Raw genomic sequence first — 20,487 nt, 5'->3', positions numbered from 1 at the left:
AAGCACGAAATTAAAACATACCACCTGAATAAATCACCTTCACTGAAAGGAAGAAAGGAAGGAAGGAAGAAAGGAAGAAAGGAAGACACGACTGTAAAACAAAACAAAATGACAGAAGAAGTCAGTCCTTACTTATCAATAATAGCATTGAATGTAAATGGACTAAACTCTCCAATCAAAAGACACAGACTGGCTGGCTGGATAAAAATACAAGACCCAATGATCCATTGCCTACAAGAGACATACTTCAACTGTAAAGACTCACATAGACACAAAATAAAGGGATAGAAAAAAGAAATTTCATTTCATGCCAATGAAAACCAAAAATGATCGGGAGTAGCTATATGTATACCAAACAACATAGATTTTAAGACAAAAACTATAGAGACAAAAAAGGTCATGATACCATGATAAAGTCAATTCAGCAAGAGGATATAACAATTACAAGTATATATGCACCCAACACCAGAGCACCCAGATATATAAAGCAAAGATTATTATAGCTAAAGAGAGATAGACCTCAATACAATAATAGCTGGAGACTTCAACACCCCACTTTCAGTATTAGTCAGATAATCTAGACTGTCCTTTGTTCAATGTCAACAAAGAAACATTGAACTTAATTTTCACTATAGACCAAATGAACCTACTTAATAATAGGTACTTACAGAACATTTCATACAATGGCTGCAAAATACCCATTCTTTTTCTCAGCACATGAATCATCCTCAAGGACAGAACATATGTTAGACCACAAGGAAGTCTTAAAACATTCAAAAAAATTGAAAGTATGTCAAGTATCTTCTCTGACCACAATGGAATAAAATGAGTAATCAATAACAGGAGGAATTTTGGAAATTATACAAACACATGGAAATTTAAAAATATATCCTGAATGGCCAGTGGGTCAATGAAGCAACTGAAAAGGAAATTGAAAAAAATGTCTTAAAACAAATGATAATGGAAAGACAACATACCAAAACCTATAGAATATAGCAAAGTAGTAGTAAGAGGAATAAGCTTATGGCAATAAGTGCCTATATCAAAAAGTAGAAAAAACTTCAAATAGACAACCTAATGATGCATCTTAAAGAGTTCAAAAAGCAAGAGCAAACCAAACCCCAATTTAGTAGAAGAAAAAAATAAAGATCAGAGTAGAAATAAATGAATTTGAAATGAAAAATACAAAATATCAACAAAATGTTTGTTTTTGGAAAGGACAAACAAAAGCAACCAAGCTTTAGCCAGACTAAGAAACAAAGAAAGAAGACCCAAATAAATAAAATCAGAGATTTAAAAGAGGCATCACTGCTGGGTGCAGTGGCTCACACCTGTAATCCCAGCACTTTGAGAGGGTGTGGTGGGTGGATCACTTGAGGTCAGGAGTTCAAGACCGGCCTGACCAACATGGTGAAACTCCATCTCTACAAAAAAAAATACAAAAATTAGCCAAGCCTGGTGGCAGATGCCTGTAATCTCAGCTACTTGGGAGGCTGAGGCAGGAGAATCACTTGAACCCAGGAGGTGGAGGTTGCAGTAAGCTGAGATCGCATCATTGCACTCCAGCCTGGGTGACAGAGCAAGACCCCATCTCAAAAAAAAAAAAAAAAAGAGAGAGAGAGACATTACCACCTCACTACAGAAATTTCTGTACCACTACAGAAATTCAAAGGATCATTAGAGGCTACTGTGAGCCACTATATGCCAATACATTGGAAAACCTAGGAGAAACTGATAAATTTCTAGACACATACAACCTACCAAGATTGAACCACAAAGGAATCCAAAACATGATGAGACCAATAACAATAATGAGATCAAGGTTGTAATCAGAAGTCTCCCAGCAAAGAAAAGCCACGGATCCAATGGCTTCACTGCTGAATTTTACCAAACATTTAAAGAAGAGCTGATGCCAATTCTATTCAAACCTTCTGAAAAGTAGAGGAGGATGGAATACTTTCAAACTCATTCTGCAAGGCTAGAATTACCATGACACCGAAACCAAAGACACATCAAAAAGAGAAAAATACAAACCAATATTCCTGATGAATATTGATGCAAAAATCCTCAACAAAATGCTAGCAAACAAAACTCAACAATACATTAAAAAGAACATTCATCATGACCAAGTAGGATTTATTCCTGGGATGCAAGGATGATTCAAAATGCACAAATCAAGGAATGTGATACATCATATCAACAGAATAAATGATGAAAATCACATGATCATTTCAACTGATGTTGAGAAAGTATTTGATAAAATTCAACATCTCTTCATGATAAAAAAAAAAAAAACCCTCAAAAAACTGGGTGTGGAAGGACTATACCACAATACAATGAAAGCCCCACAAATCTAGTATCATACTGAATGGGGAAAAACTGAAAGCCTTTCCTCTAAGACCAAAAAAAAAAAAAAAAAAAAGCCTCTCCAGAATAAGACAAGGATGCCCACTTTCACCACTGTTATTCAACTGCAATTTTTAGCTAAAGCAATCAGACAAAAGAGAAATAAAGGCCATTCCAATTAGAAAAGACAAAGTCATATTATCCTTATTTGCAGATGATTCAGTCTTACATGTGGAATAACCTAAAAACTCCACCAAAAAAACTATTAGAACTAATAAGTAAATCCAGTAAATGACCTCTATCTTTTATCATATATGAAAACCAAATCAATATGGATTAAAGACTTAAATCTAAAATTTCAAACTATGTAACTACTAAAAGAAAACATTGGAGAAACTCTCCAGGACATTGGACTGTGCAAAAGCTTCTTGAGTAATACTACACAAGAGTAGACAACCAAAAAAAAAAAAAAAAAACAAAAAAATGACAAATGGGACATCAAGTTAAAAAAGCTTTTGCATAGCAAAAGCAACAACAAAGTAAAGCAACAAGCCATAGAATAAGGAAAAATATGTGCAAACCATCCATCTGACAAGGTATTAATAACCAGAATATATAAGCAGCTCAAACATCTCTATAGGAAAAAATACAATAATCCAAGTAAAAATTGCCAAAATACCTGAATAGATATTTCTCAAAAGAAGACATACAAATTGCAAATGAGCATATGAAAAGGTGCTTGGTGTCACTGATCATCACAGACCTGCAAATCAAAACTACAATAAAATCATCATACCCCAGTTAAAATGGATTTTATCCAAAAAGCAGACAATAACAAATGTTGGTGAGGGTGTGGAGAAAAGGGAACCCTCATATACTGTTGGTGGGAATGTAAATGAGTACAACCACTATGGAGAACAGTTTGGAGGTTCCTTATAAAACTAAAAATAGAACTACCATATGATCCAGGAATTTCAGTGCTAGGTATATACCCAAAGAAAGGAAATTAGTATATCAAAGAGATATCTGCATTCCTACATTCATTGCAGCACTATACACAATAGCCAAGACCTGGAAGCAACCTAAGTGTCCATCAACAGATGAATGGATAAAGAAAATGTGGTACATTACACAATGGTGATCTATTCAGCCATAAATAGGAATGAGATCCAGTCATTTGCAACAACGTTGATGCAACTGGAGGTCATTATGTTAAGTGAAACCAGCCAGGCATAAAAAGAACAACTTTATATATTCTCATTTGTGGGAGCTACAAAAAATGAAAACAATTGAGCTCATGGATATAGAGAACAATGGTTACCTGAAGCTGGGAAGGCTAGTATGGGAGAAGGGAATTGGGAGTGGTTAATGGATACAAAAATGTAGTCAGATAGAATAAATAAGATTTAGTATTTGAGAGCACAACAGGGTGACTACAGTTAATAATTTATTATACATTTAAAAACAATGAAGAGTATGATTGGACTGTTGATAACAAAGGATAAATGCCAGAAGAAATGGATACCTCATTTACTCTGATGTGATTATTTTGCATTGTACGCCTGTATCAAAATATCTCATGTACCCCATAAATATATGCACCTACTAGGTATCCACAAAAATTAAAACTTAAAAAATAAATTGTCATTTTGTTATTCTGGTCAGACTCTCAAATACATGAATGCAAGTATCAGGTAGGGCACTGTGGGCCTTCCCTTTTTTATATACAGTTATATAAATCAAGTGTATGTATATAAAATAGCTATCTAAAGTAGAGGGCTTGGAGCTAGCTCCTTAACAAAAGTATTTCACAGAACATTGACATCAGATTTGATGAGGTTACTTCATACTTGTAACTGAACAAAACAAAAATGAGACTACTCCCTCATTATGGCTAAGCAGATAGAAAAAAAGATCACTGTCCAAATTACAAAACTGATCAAACATTATCCTCACCCAGGTTAACACTAGTGACTGTTGCTTCCTTACCACTTACATCTTTAGCCTGGCTCCATTTCTCTTCCCTTCTGGATAAAACTGTTAAGATAATCATGTAAGTCTGAGCTAAGGTATGGGTATGCAAAGGCATATAAAGTGGTATAATGGACAACTGGAGACTCAGAGAGAGGGCAGGAGGGAATGAGGGATATAAAACTACATATTGGGCACAAGGTACACTACTCACGTGATGAGTGTGCAAAAATCTCAGACTTCACCCCTATTACAAGTCATTCACATAACCACGAACCACTTATACCACAAAAACTGTTGAAATTTTTTTAAAAAGAAAAATAATCATAGAATTATCCCCACTTTCTAACAGCACTCAATTCAGCAAAAAAAAAAAAAAAAAAAAAAAAACTGCTGCCTCAAATCTGACCAAAATCACCTAACCCAGGCCCAAATCCCATAACAAGCCCCTCCCAACAGCACCCTCCTATTCAGACGCCCATGATTTCCATGGTGTGCTGTCTCCTTTACTCCAGCAACAGCAGGAAATAAAGAAAGTGCCCTTTCAGGCATTTGTTATAGAGATACCCCACTTCTTGCTACCAGTTTCTGTCTAAATTCATCTGTGCTGTTACAACAAAATACCCAAGAGTTGGTAATTTATAAAGAGCAGAAATTTATTTTCTCATAGTTTTGGAAGCTGGAAGACCACAATCGCTAAGGCCCAATGTCTGCTTTCAAGATGGTGCCTTGTTGCTGTGTACTCCAGAGGGGATGAACACCATGTCCTCACATGATGGAAGGAATGGAAGGGGACAAACCATGCCCTCAAGCCCTTTTATAAGGGTTCTAATCTTACCCATGAGGGCTCTGCCCTCATGATTTACTCACCTCCCAAAGGCCCTATCTCCTAATACTATCACATTGAGGATTAAGTTTCAACATATAGATTAGGAGGGGCACATTCAGACCATGGCAGGAAGTAATAATCCTAAACTTGGTTCAACCTATGTATGTTCCTGATGGTCTTTGACTGGTGGGTATTATAAAGATATAGGTACAGATACAGATATAGACATAGACATAAACAAATTTTTTCTATATACTTAAATTGCAAACATACAGATCAACAAACTCACTCACAGATGAAAGTGGTCAATTTTGCTCAGAATGCTGAACCAGAATAAACTGGAAGTTCACATTAATCTCTATGGATACCACAGCATCAAGCAATCATACTCGCATGATCGCAATATTAATGTTTCATCATTGAAATCTCATGGCCACCACATGAATCTCAAATGCGTAACATGGATATCATAAATGCCGAATATCATGACTGACCAGTGATTGAGAGTATAAACTACACCGGTCTCTGGTAGCCTCTACTTTTCCCACAGCAATGCTTGAAGTGATGATAGTGATTTCTCCTTAATCAGTTCATATTTATCAACTTTCATGTGAGCCTTGGTTATGGAGAAAATGGACACTAATGATTTGAGGAAAGAAAAATAAACAAATAGTGATTTGAGGTTCCCCTTTCTGCCTGCTATTCCCACTGTTATTTCATATAATTCACTCATTCATTCATTCATCAAATAACTTCATGAGCTTCTACTCCATAGTGAGTACAAGATACACAGGTATAAAAATAATATACAAGAAAATCCAGGAAAAATATTCACTGTTGTCTTTTATCAGCAGGCCACATTCCTCTTTCTCTTACTGTACAAAAACAATAGAATCCTCTCTTTTTCCCTAGTTTAACACTAATCCTTTTAAATGCCTAAAACTTCTGCTATCAGCCTTGAATTCTGTCAATTCTATCTACTACTAGAAAATAATGACACTGGAATATCTAGTTGAGTTCTCTTGAGTCAATTGCTACTCTTCAACACATTACAGTCTTTAAAAAAATCACTGGTTTTCCATTTTAATGAGATAAATTTTAAGGTTCTCACCTATCAAAGACTATTCTAAACAAAAGTTTTCTAAAGAGCTAAAGAGTCATCCATCAATAGATGGATCATTATTGACCAAAACTTTACACTGAGGGCTTTAAGAACACAATGCTTGGATTGATGCCAATTGGCATTTTTCTAAAGAAAAAACTTTTAAATTATAAAGTATAGTAAGCTAAAATATTTAATATTCATAAGAAATTTTCTGAATATGAGAGGGAAGATAGGAAGTCAGAAATATTTCTACAGAGAAGTAAACAATATATATAGAAAACTTATCATAATTTTAATTTATCACTTTATTTTTCAGCCAGTCACCACGCTCACTTGTCGATTTTCTTTATTCAAAGTGTGGTGCTTAATGATTATTTGGCACAGATATTTGTAAGCATATAAAACTTCAAGACGCATTCATTCCTGACAAAATGCAAAACAAGGGGAAAAATAACACTTTCTTACAAATGCGTTTTCAAATCATTTCAAATAAAACACAAAAAGGTACATTTTAAAATAAAATTTATTAATAAGTATGGTAAAGTCTATATTTTGAAAGTTATCTATTTATAAATAGTGTACAAGTAAATATAAGCTTTTTCAACAAAGAAAATTAATCATGCAAAAATAATTTCAAAGTAGAAATGGTATTTGAAATACAAAAATGTTGTGTTCTGATTAGCTCAAAACATAACTATTGGTGAAAATGGTTTTCAATGGCCTTAAATTACTCTAAAATCTTTAGAGAGGTAATACTGCCTACCAATTAGTAGATTAGGGCACTGTAATTTGATTCTGTGTCATTGGACAAGCTAATTAAGTCAGTTCTCTCATCTGTAAAACACTGCATAATTATCACAAAGATATTGGGAAGATTAAATGAGAGAGTACATTCAAAGAAATTAGCAGACATCACATAGTAAATGTTCAATAAATGTTAGCTATGATGATAATGAATATGAAAGTATGGTGATTTTATTAATTCTCATACCAGCACACTTCTATAAATAGGCAAGTATCTGCCTGTGTACTGATTTACTCATTACTGTATCTATGTTGTATCTATCTGAGGTTTACAACCAGTACTCTACAAACAAATAGGGGAAGATCCACTTGAACTCTGGTAAATATAAATCCATGACTCAGCAACATGGATAAAATTGGTTAACATTATGTTAAGTGAAATAAGCCAGGCATGAAACAACCAATATCACATGTTCTTACTCACATGTGGGAGCTAAAAAAGTGGATCTCATGAAGGTACAGGGTAGGATGGTGGTTACCAGAAGCTGGGAAGGAAAAGAAGGAGGGGGACATTGAAGAGAAGTTGGTTAATGGGTATAAAAATGAAGTTGGATATAAGGAATAAGTTCTAGCATTTGATAGTATAGTAGGGAAATTATAACTTATTGTGCATTTCAAAATAGCTAGAAGAAAGAATTGTAATGCTCCCAACACAAAGAAAAAATATTTGAGGTGATGGATATCCTAATTATCCTGATTTGTTATACATTGTATACATGTATCAAAATATCACATGTACCCCCAATATATGTACAACTATATTAATAAGAGAAAAAACCAAAAAGCAAGAACGGCAATATATTAATGTTTGCTCAAGATGGGTGATGGATACACGAGAGCTTGTTACTCAATTTTACTTACTTTATTGTACACCTAAAAATTTCTGTAATAAAATCTTATAAATGTTTTTTTAAAAAATCCATGACTCGATTAAAAAAAAAAAAAAAAGTTCTGCAGATGCCAGAAGTCAAAGGAGAACATAGGAACTGGAATCTGGGATTGAGTGGGCAGTTATGCTTTCAACCTTAGGCTGAGAATTTGTGTAGGTAATTTTCAAAGACTGAAGCCAATAAGCTTATTTATTGCAAACACAAAAGACAAAGGTTCTTCTTATAAACACAAATTTAAAAGGGGTGGATTAGAGTATGAGTAACAAAGAAGAATAATTATTCTGCATGGAATAGAGGAGTAAAAGGATTACTACCCACCAGGCCAGCTCAGAAGAACAAATCTCGGAGTTTTCAGCAGCTGCAAGGCTGGGATCCTGTAAATATTCACACATTTCTAAAACAAACGCCACTGTTACAACAACAAAAGAATGAAGTGCATATACAACAGTAGGTGTACCATTCAGAGAACAGCTGAAAAGCTGTTAGAAAAACAGAGACCATACCAGGCAGTCCAAGAGACGGCATTTAATACAGGGAACTAGTTACAAGTGTGTTGTGAGAGCTAAAATGTCAACAGGTGAGGGAAGCTGCTACCTCCCTTAGGGCTGAGGGGTCAAAGGGGATTGTCTCTAGAGGCTAGAAAACAGAATTGTCTCACAGCAGCTGGTCTACCCAGACCATAGAGAGATGCTACCCAAAAGCAGACAGAGAAGAAAATAAATATCCTGGTTTTGTTCTTCCTATCTCTTTCCTAAGTCCCACCAAGGTCTCCCATTGGGAAAACCTATTTGGCTGTCAGTTAGCAGGGGAGCCCAGGAAGGTAGATGTCAAGGGATGGGCATTGAATGGATCTGCAAGCAAAAGAGCAAAGGTCCAGCACAATAGGCAATTGCCAAGGAACCTAAAGGAATATAAAGAACCGTACCACTCCTTTTGTTTAGAATAAAAGGGAACCCTCAATACCAAAAAGATGACACCAATATTAGTTTTAGACAGAGTACCATTTGAAAATCCCACCCAGTTATGCCCCACAATGAAAAAGGTCAAAGTCCCCCAATATAACCATAGTTCTTCCAATATGTGAGAGGGTAAAAAGGAAACCCACTTTTAGTACCTATTCCACTCTTGAATTTCACAGTCCCGTAAGTATTCAAAGAGAAAACATTGGGAAATATACACAAAATGGTCAACACTTTAATTTGCCTAGAATATTTAAAATGACGCAAATACCATCCAATATGTTTATACCTTTATAAAAGTAAGTTCATTTTATGAAGGACTACCCTGTCTTCACTTTTCTCATTTCATTGCATCATGTGAAGAGCTTTCCAGGACCAGCACAGATTCACAAAAAGATAATATTAGATTATCTCACTGGGAAGTTGCCAAAAGGATCTTATTGATTTGCAAAATTAAATAAGTTCTGAGAAAAGAACATAGCATTCTAGAACAACTGAATTCATATAATCTTGAACAGTATATTCTCTAGGTCTCGCTTTTCTTAGATTGTAAAGATTAAATTAAAACATCTCCTAGGACTTTTTCAGAGTGGTGCAGAGATGAGTAGTGACTTGCTCAATTCAGTCCCTAGAAAGTCTGAGAACAGAAATCAGAAGTACTACCAACTTATAACCAACTATGCAATTTCAGGTTATGTCCACTCTAGGAAGTAAATGAAACCTAGATAGTCAGAGTAATTTCTGTTTACTGGGGCTACTGCCCCTCTTTTGTGCCACCCGCTTTTTCAGTTCACAGTCGTCAAGCAATACATGCTTTTAAGTTACCAGAACCTACAGCATCCACACAAAGCTGATGCCAATGGAGGCAAAGCCATCATGTCAACTTCTTCTTTTTACCAACCAATTCAATGTCAAAATAGGCACTAAGATAAAATATTGCATAGTGGTAGAATTTGTTCTTCTCATTAATTTTCTTTACCATTGTTTTATTGACAAATGGCAATTTGTAATTGCAAAAAGAGAAAAAGTTGAAAAAGAGCATACAGAAAGAGTTCTTATATCATGCTGCTATTGCAGTAAGTTACCACCAATGCTAAATTTTGACAAAAGTTAATAAGAGTGGGGAGTAAATATAAATTATTTATAATGTACCTTCTTAAAATTACTGCAGAAGCTGAAGTGACCTGAAAAGTCACTTGGTTAGAGACAATTCTAACCAAAAGACAAATGAGAGTTGTTTCCTTCTTTGTCTCATAACTAGTAGGTGATTTGAATGCATATCCTACTCAGCTTTTAGAGTCCAAAGTTAGTGTTCTCTCATCATGTGGCTTCAGAAAGCAGAAGAGCACTCAGAAGCCCACATGGTCACACTCTGTCGCCTGTGAAAATGCTCACTAACAGAAAAGATCTGTTTTCTTTACACAGATATGACATCACTCTGCTGGCTTAACTCAACCTTTAGGCAATTAACATTCAGTATTAATTGACATGAGTAGAGGTTGTTAATGAGCCTGAATAACTAGGCAAAAAAGTAATTCTTCAGAAAATTAGTGTCTTTTCTTAATATATTGGTACATAAACTCACAGAGAGACACCAGGTACCACACAGTTCCATGCAAATACACATCGGTGCCTATACAATTTTCTGGAATAAAAGGAACGGAAGAGAAAATTTTTGTCAAAGAAAAACAAGGCAAACTTAACTTTCAATATTTGATGGATTAATTTTATCTATGCTCTTCACTGTGGAGGGCTTTGAACATGGAAACTCAGCATCTTCCAAGCTCCCGCCTTCCTGTCACCATCACCTTCACACAGCCCTGACCTTAAACTTGACGCAGATGATGAATGAACTGCACAGCCCTTTGTCAAGAGAGGCCACATTTGAGGTGAGAATAGATAAGAGCCCAAAAGCTTCCATACTTGCCCAGCAAAAGAAAGAAAGAGAGAAAGAGAGAGAGAGAAAGACAGAAAGACAGAAAGAAAAGAAGAGAAAAGAGAAAAGAGGAAAGAAAAGAAAGAATTGAGTTCAAGCGCGCTTCAAGGAAAACAAGCATGTCAAGTTTCTTAAAAAGAGCCTATTACCTGATGTGGCTGTGAACTGGACCATCTGCTATAGGAAGGAGCACCTGAAGACTTGTTGGCTGAAGTTCTCTGAGGAGAAAAAAAAATTCCTGCTGTCATAAAAGAGGAATACACTTTATGCTTTTCTAAACAAATTATTTACGCAGTGTCTACAGTTCCAAAAATGAACACATCTTAAATTCTGTCTGAACTTAATCTTTCCCTTTTATTTATTTCAAAACATCCTCCTCAGCAAATATAGTAATATGGATACTAGAGTCAAAATACATGCATCTAAGTCTAGTTTGTATAAGTTATTTGATGTGGTACAAGTCACCCAAGCTCTTTCTCTGTTTTTTCTTCTGTGACACGGGAGAAATATTAATTAATTAATTAATTTATTTATTTATTTATTATTTTTGCGATGGAGTCTTGCTCTATTGCCAGGCTGGAGTACAGTGGTGCAATCTCCAATCTTGGCCCACTGCAACCTCCACCTTTCGGGTTCAAGTGATTCCTCTGCCTCAGCTCCCCAAGTCGCTGGGACTACAAGTGCACGCCACCATGCCTGTTCTTTGTTGTTGTTTTATTTTAGTGGAGGCGGGGTTTCACCATGTTGGCCAGGATGGTCTCGATCTCCTGACCTCATGATCCACTCGCCTCGGCTCCCAAAGTGCTGGGATTACAGGCATGAGCCACTGTACCCGGCCGGAATAATAATATTTATATCATAGGATTTTTGTGAGGCTCAAATATAATTAGACATGAAGTACTTTGTAAAGATCTATGCACATATAAAGTATTAATTCACTTTGGGAGGCCAAGACAGGTGGATCACGAAGTCAGTAAATTGAGACCATCCTGGCTAACACGGTGAAATCGCATCTCAACTAAAAATACAAAAAATCAGTCGGGCATAGTGGCACATGCCTGTAGTCCCAGCTACTTGGGTGGCTGAGGCAGGAGAATTGCTTGAACCCGGGAGGCAGAGGTTGCAGTGAACCGAGACCGTGCCACTGCACTCCAGCCTGGGCAACAGAGCGAGACTCCCTCTCAAAAAAAAAAAAAAAAGAATTAATTCAACAAGCAGAAAATAAGCCACATTATGGTAAGTTTCTACTTGAAACAAAACTGGTATACAAATGTGCAAGTTAATAAATGAGGTTATTTGAGAGTCAGTTATTTTTGTTATAAAGAGATCCTGCATATTTGGAAAGACCTGACTACGTCATTGCTACCCCCTCTGCGGGCTTGTAAAATGCCACAAGCTCATGTAGACAAGCTCATCCAAAACCATTCTTAACACCATTTTTTGGTGTCTGCTTCCATCATAGAGACCAGAAAGCTGACTACTCACTTTCTCAGCATACCTTCTCTCTAGAAATGGTAACATGGCACAGCTCTGGCCAATGAGACATAATGCTTCTGGGGGAAGTTCTAGAAAACTCTTTGTTTTCTTGGTGAAAGGGAAAGGAGAAGGCATGTACCATCCCATCACTCTTCTCCCTCTCTAAATGCAGATTTGCCACATAGAGCTAGAGCAATCATGCTGTAACCATGAGGAAAAAGCCAAGAGCAGAGCAGACAGGCTGCCCCTACTCTTGTTGACCAGCTGAAGCCAAGCTTCAGGCTGCTCCTTTTGCCTAAATCCTCCTTGTATAAATGACCATAATCACATTTTCTGTTACTTGCAGAGTTTAATGATATACTCTCCTCTCTCATTCAAATTAGGAGTCAAATTATAGGAATTTGATTCATCAGAAACTTGTGGGTGCTTTAGGCAGAAAGAACAGAATGACAGAGGCATGAAGATGTGAAAGCGCTTGGTGTGCTTGGAAAATGATCAAGAGACCAATACCGTACTGCCAATTCTTGTATTCACCATCACTGTGTTCCATCTGCCTTTCAGGATTCCTATGTAATTCTGTGCTGGCCTTTGCTGATTCTGACAGCTTTCTTGAAACTCTGCCACAGAGAGGTTGGCATGGTGGCTAAATGCTGTGTTCTGCCGGCTCGATTCAACTTTCCTCTAGCATCTGCCCATCTGAGAAGGCAGGGCTGGGTTTCACTGTCAGGCCTTCCCAATCCCTCCCTTCGCCACTGAGGTTAATGAGATTGGACCCTAGAACAAAGTGTGAGAAAGTATTGTGGTTTTTAATACAGATAAAGGAAGAACTAACAAGGTAGTAGCTAGAAGTTAAACCAACAACTTAACCATAGTTCATTAGTGAGACACAATAGGAATGAACTTCAGATGTATCAGACTCTACCATTAAATGATCATGTACCTTCTCTGATATTACTGATTGTGAAATAAGGTTAAATTAAATGGTCAACAGGCTAATTAACCCAGTCCCAAATCTGTACAATGTAATGATTCTACACTTTTAGAGTGTTTAAATGATTACTAATATAGTGGTAACACTGAATTTCCATGGAAAGATTATATTCCTTTCAATATTGTTTTTAAAAATACCAAAGAAATGTGCTCTTAAACCTCAGTTAACTAGACAATATTAATAATTCAAAATAACCCCTTAACTGCATATTTTAACAGATTCCAGCTTCCCTGAATTTTTAGAAAGAGACTGTCAACTGGTTTTCCAGCCCAATAATCTGGGCTTTAGTGAAGACTCTCTAAGTCTCCCTAAATCATAAGATTTTGGAATTCACTATCAGACTAATTTTTGAGGCATCATGCTTTGAGAACATATCTCATCATTGTTTAAAGCCACAATATGAATTTTTGAAATTGTAACTATAAATTTTACCTTCACTGTCAGAAAAACAAAGCTTTGGCTTTTTAAAAAAATCAAGATAAAATTATGGTAATCAAAGTTAAGACACAAGCGCTGACATTCAAAACATATTTTAAAGAAAAGTGAGATGTGTGGCCTGCAGCATATGATCCAAGTTATCAAGTAATCTTGAAACAGGAAGGGCAAAAAATGGGCACTTGTGGATTTGATTGCAATAATAACTCAGTATGAAATGCACATGTGTCTCTCCTAAGAAGTGTCACAATACTTCCATGCCCACATGTAACTTTTTCCTAAAGGTCACACTGCATTTCAGCATTGACTCAAGTATAATCTTTATAATGGTAATTACATCTACTGTCATTCACACACTTCATGTCCTTTCTAGTGCGAAGGAAAAATGTACAAGGCAGTAGTTTAACAACAAAATAACTGATCAACATTAATTACAAATTTAAGGACATAATGTTCAGAATTGTGTGGTGTCTCTCATGGATGTGACAGTTAAAAAATCAATCTCATATCACAAATCATAATATCTGGTTGGGTTTCCGTGATGTGTTTTTGGAAAAACCAACAAACAAAAAAACTAGCCATAATATGCATAATATGTGGTTTGGGTGTCAGCTTAGACAAAAATAAAATTACCTGACAAACTAGCTAAGCAATTGTTCATATCCTAATTTTACTCCTACTAGTGTTCTTAGCAGCCAGTGGTTAATCAAAGAGCAGTACCCCGATCAGAATAATGAGTCATGCTGGTTGAAAATGCAAATTATCTGACCCCAGGAATTTACAAATCTCTGGGAGTAGGATCCAGCAATTTGCATTTTTAAGAGGCTCTTCAATTGATTCACACTAAATTTTAGGAGCAGGGGAAAATTCCAGAATAATCCCAACACATCCTTCTACAGCCACATGTATTCACTGAAGGACAAGGTCCCAAGGATATTATTGATAACAATTTTCTCTAAGCAGATACATTGAACACTCAAACTCCAGAGAAGTATTTCAGGAAATTGTGGAAAGTCACTTGGGAAAAAAAGAATCTGATGTTTAATCTACTAATATAGATTGAACCTTGAACCACAACCCAATGAAATGGTTGAGTAAGGGCTTTAGTTTAGATACCCCAGCCCACACCACCTCCCTGGGAAAACCCCTAATATCAAGAATGGCTGCTGCCCTTCAGATCTGTTTCCAACACATCCGTGCTTACCCCTTATCAAAATTCTTATCACACTGTCTTATAATTGCCTTCTAAATACAGCTCCCTCTTTAGAGTACACATTCACAAACCTATGGTAAGGGGTGGGAGTGCCAGCTGGGTCTGGGTCTTATTTACTCCTGTAACCAGGCATGCCTGTGCCTGGAATTTAGTAAGTTCCCAGTGAACATCAAACTAATTAATTAACAGCTTCAGTAAACAACCCTATTTACCTTTGGCACATATCAACAGGAGATAGCTTCAACAGGGACAGTGGTGATGGAAATGGCATTCTTGAGGGCAACTATGCATTAAAAATGGTGAAACTGGAGAGTCCCCATAGCTTCTGTAATTTCTTAGTAAGTATAGCACCATTGGCCTAGACTTCAAAATATTAGCATGGGGAGCTCTGTAATATGGCTTCTTAGAAAATATCATTTGCTAAAGTTGCTAGGGTAAGAAATAAGGAAAATGACAGTCGCCACTTTAAAGTCGACAGCGTTGGTTAATGGGCATGTGTTGTACCGCATGAGAAGTCTCAGGAATACTGTGGAATAACTTTGAAAGAACTAAATGATCTGCAACAGCTAGCAGGAGCTAGACATCAAAGAAATATTGAGACTAAAATGTTTACCCTACTTTGAATATTCTCTTTCCCTTCCTCGGGCTGGTAAAACTCATGGAAATCCAAGTACTTTATATCATAAAGGAAGGAATACAGGAGTAAGACAGTGTAGAACATTTTGGTGACAAAGCATGCAGAGAGTGCTATTAGGAAGATCCTTTTTAACAGGGTGTTCTGTTAAACAAAGGAAAAAGAGGAAGTGTTGTGCAGAAGCCTGGAACACAGATCAAATTCAATGGCAATTTAGAGTTGAGGAACAATGCCAGCTGCTGCAGGGAGACTGCCAACCAACCAGGCAGCCGCTGTACTCCATCCCACAACTGTCCTTTGCTTGGCCAGCTTCTCCCAAATCTAGTTGCCAATCACCATAAGATAAGGAACCTTGGGAACATGTACATTTTTCAGTAACTGGAGTTTTTCCTGGTATTACTGCATTAAGCCTTAAGCATATTTGAAGAAAAATGAAAAACCAATAAATAGTGTTGAAAGGTGCCAATTGAACATCTGCATTTAACATCTTAGCATAAAAAGTCATTGACAAATATGATCCAGGATCCAACACGGTTTGCTCAGGCAAACTGAACTCTGGATGGCAGACATAAGTTTGGGGATTTTAATTTCAGCTGGAAAAACATATCTCCAACTCCAATGAAGTGAATCATGCAAGAAACGAGACCAAAAGAGCAAATGACCTAGATAGCAGTGACATTTTTAATAGGCAAGATATGGATAGCTGACTTAAAAATTATTCTTCCAGGGTAAGAGACTTTGTTAACAATAAGTAGGAAGACTCTACCCATGTTCACCTAAATAATAAGTAGCTACACAAACCACAAGTACTCATACCAAGCAAACTCAGAAAAAGGAAACTGATAAAGAAAAAGAAGGTGGAGCGAAGTTCTGGACTTTATCAACTTTGCTATTAAAAGAATGGCACGATTTCCTCATTATAGCTGTGATATTCTGGAACAAATATTCCAACATGTGTTGCTATACCAATAAATCTTCAGCATTTATTGAGAACCTAGGCAGTTAGTGTCCAGGAGATACATAATAAACGTTCTCTACCCTCCCCATCCTTTATAAACATAATTATGAACCAATTTCCCTCATTTTAATAATAAATTATTGAGCTCAGTTATGAAACGCAAGAACTCTAGATTCATTTCACTCAGCCAAGGAGTTCCATCACATTCTTAACACTATGGAGACTCTTCCAACAATTGGGAAAGAAATGCTACATAAAAGCTGACCTAAATCTTTCTAGTTTTAATAAAGCCCCAGATCATTAAAGCTTTGACAAGCAGCTCACATATTCTTTATCTCTTTTTAATGCCAAGCATCCTTTGGCATTTTTTTCATAATTAAATCAATCCGTTTTATTTAACCTTTCTCAGTGAGCCCTAGTTTCCAGCCTTTTAGCCATTTCACTGCCCTCCTCTGGACCGCCTCCGAAATCTCCATGTTCCTCCTTCTGAAATCTAAAGTTGGACAAGTTACTCATTGTGCCTCATTCCAATACAAAATGCAAAATAAAATAAATCTAAGCTAGCCTCAGCCCAAATATAAAAGGGAGAAAATCTCAATACAATTGACCAGTAAAGATTGATTTAGTAACTATATTCAGTAGGCTTTGCCTCTTGGTTTTATTTATTTTCCAGTGAGAGAGAAGAAATAAATGAGTCTTATTTAAGGAGACCTAACAAAGCCTTTGTGCTTTGCTTATAAAAAGGAGATGTGGAAAAACAGAGACTCCATCTTCCTCTAGGAGTTAAAATATGGCACATATTTACTGAAATCCAAATGTTCCTTGCAGAGTTTTTATTTGCTTGTTCTTTGAACCCCACTTCACTTTAACTTTACAACAATTTTGTTCCATATCTAGTATCTGCAAGGTACTCTGTTAGCTACAGGGGTTACAAGGATGCTGGGATTCTCCTCTGAGAGGTTTTTACCTCCTCCTCCTCTTCCTCTTCCACTCTGCCCCAAAGAACAAGTAAGCCTAATGTCATCAGTCTTTATCCCATTACCCTATCATATTTTTTTCACAGAACCTATCACTGTTAGAAATGATCTTGTTTGCATATTTGTTTTATTTGACATTGTTCATGCCCTACATGAGACTCTAAGTACCAGGAGACAAGGGTTACTCTTTTTTTAACCATCACTTTTACCAGTATCAGTGTCCCAGTATATATGAGATGAATGAAATAACGAATGAAGAGACTCAGCTCTTACCCTCAAAGAGGTTACAGTTAAGTGAGGGAGGTTAATACATACATAACTCTACTATAAGGAAGAATATGTAATTACTAAGAGCATATAATTGCTCTAATTCTTAAGTGTTATGGGTGCACTATGAGAGATTAAGCCCATTTGGGAGATTCTAGAAAGACTGTGGTCAAGATGTGGCAGTCATTGTACTTAGCTATTTTAAATGTACAGTTAGCTAGAATCCATATGCCAAGACCATAGCATACGCAGGCTGTGCATGTTGTATACTGCATGAGGGAGTCATTCATAACATAAAAAAAATTATACGTTGGTATATTACAACACTCTTCCAGCAGATATAAACTGTCTTACTGTAATAAAATTGACATATTAGAACAATTGTCCAACCAGTGGAAGTAAATTATCTTGGGAAGGGTACCTTTTTCTCATTTACAAAATGGTGCCCTGTGGGCTATCAATGGTCTTACATGTGCAGGGTTGACTTTAGACATATGTAAGACGTTAGGCCCAACTTTCTAGCCTTGGGCTTTCAGTGTCCTAGGCCGGAGGGAAGAGGTAAAGGCTAAGAGGTTTCATCACAGAGACTGCTTTAAACAACCAGAATGTGTGAGCCGGGCTCTAAGGTGGCCTCCAATGACCCCTGCTTTCTGGTATTCACACCTCTCTGTAGGCCCCTCCCATATTATTTAAACAATAAAATACAGTAAAAATGATAGTATGTCATTTCCTAGACTAGGATAGAAGAGACTAGGGTTTTCACCTTGGGTATGCTCTCTCTTAAATCATTTACTCTGGGAAAAGCTACCACGTGGGTCCCCTATGAGGAGCCCCATATGGTGAGGAATTGAAGCCTTCTATAAACAACCACATGCATGAGCTTAAAAGCCCGTCAAGCCTTCTGAGACTGTAGCACTAGCTAATGGCTTGACTGTAGCTTTAAAGAGACACTGGGCTGGAGCCACCTACCCAAACTACACTCAGAAACTATGTAAGATAATGTTGCTTAAGGCTGCTAATTCTTAAGGTAATTTGTTATCTACAGCAATAGATAACTCATGCACCTTACTAGCAGAAACACTATTCACCTTTAGCTATGATACAAGTAAAAGTCTGTAGAAGCATGTAGCATCCAGTGAATCATTCCTAGGGGAGAGAAAGACATTATTCTTTTGAAACATAGAAAACAGGAGTTTCAGGATTTTTCACGCTTTAGGTCTTTGGTGAAAAATTAATTCCCTGAATTTTCACATTGTTATTTAACATGGCTTGCAGTCACTTTCTTCAAGGAGACAGAACCAGCCACAAGTCCCCGAAGACATGAGCACAAGGTAACCTCCAGCTACCTTTCTGCACAAAACTAAAAAGAGCTAACAGGATGCTCAGTAAATAAATAAGCTTCCTGTTATTAACTCAACTTGATCTTGCTGCATCTTACAAAAATGAACCTACTCACTTTAGCTACAGGGCTCAATCTGCCAGACCATGTCTCAGAGAATCAGAAATCCTCCTCTACCAGTTCCATAGCAGGGTGGTGTAGGGACTCCTGCTTTCAAGCTAAGAAGAGAAGGTGAAGCATACACAGCATCCATAAGGAAAGCTTGAGCTGACTCACTGTTTCCCAAACTGCATTATACAGAAATTGGACCCACAGAATGGATTACCGAAATATGGCTCTTTGGTCAGTTTCAGGCAATACTACACTTTCTAAATGTTCCAATTCAGGACTCAGAAAAATTTTTCTTTAAGGGGTCCTAGAGTAAATATTTTAGGCTTTATGAGCCATATGGTCTCTGACAATTATTCAAATTTGCAGCCATAAACAATATGCAAACAAATGAGTGTGGCTGCATTCCAATAAAACTTTATTTGCAAAATCATTCTTGGGTCAGATGTGGCCCACAGGTTGCTGTTTATATAGTGCTCTTATCTGTCTCTAGTATGTTGGGGTATGAGGAAAGCAGGAATGCTAACACAGAGGACACTGCTCTCTTGAGCAATTTCTGGACATTTTAGCATATAAAAGGCACTGAGAATTTCTGATTCAAAGACCTATTCATGGATCAATCTGTTAAACCCAGTTGCCCAATGTTATTTGTCCAGTGAACCTATTTACTTATCTTCTTCCCTCTTTATCTCAACTTATTTACTTATTGAATACCTATTAAACACCCCAGGGATCTGGTCTTCCTTAGAACACACCTGAGTAAATGAGTTATCCAATTTGTAGTATATATCAGCCTGTCTGAAAAACTTGACCCTAAATCTTCAGAGTACTGGTTTGGAACTTGGAGTATCAATGAACACTTTAAGTAATACTTTAACTTTCTTACAGAGGATAGTTACAAAGACAGAAAACTTAAAAAGTGTTTAATTTGCGACTTGTTTATGGAAGATTGATTGAGTGACTGCTTGCCACATTTTCCTAGGTCTACTCCCACTTGAGAACGGGTCACTACTTTTGGAACTTGTGATGTAAAAATCATCATATTGGATCACTACCTCCAGAAAATGTCAAGACATTAGCATATCTAGAATTTAAAACTTCAAGTTGGGATGGGCACAGTGGCTTATGCATATAATTCCAGCACTTTGGGAAGCCAAGGTGAGAGGATTACTCGAGGCCAGGAGTTTGAAACCACCTTGAGCAACACAGCAAGACGCCGTCTCTACCAAAAAATAATAATAATAATAAT

The 20,487-nt window shown here is 36.8% G+C and overlaps 1 protein-coding gene across 3 annotated transcripts in view; it reads right to left on the bottom strand.

Annotated features, from left to right (window-relative positions):
• RBMS3 (RNA binding motif single stranded interacting protein 3) overlaps nucleotides 1-20,487 on the bottom strand; it is a 1,467,317-nt gene that overhangs the window by 1,164,031 nt on the left and 282,799 nt on the right. For 2 of the 3 annotated variants that reach the window (XM_031662883.1, XM_031662884.1), the window contains exon 2: nucleotides 10,990-11,058. In XM_031662883.1, the coding sequence (XP_031518743.1) occupies nucleotides 10,990-11,058 (69 nt within the window). Of the gene's footprint in view, nucleotides 1-10,989; nucleotides 11,059-12,826; nucleotides 13,374-20,487 lie in introns of those variants that run through there. The other variant, XM_031662885.1, reaches the window with a different exon arrangement.

Source organism: Papio anubis, chromosome 2, assembly GCF_008728515.1.
Source record: "Papio anubis isolate 15944 chromosome 2, Panubis1.0, whole genome shotgun sequence".
In the NCBI taxonomy this organism is placed as follows: domain Eukaryota; kingdom Metazoa; phylum Chordata; class Mammalia; order Primates; family Cercopithecidae; genus Papio; species Papio anubis.
This window is presented reverse-complemented; position numbering and strand designations above follow the sequence as displayed.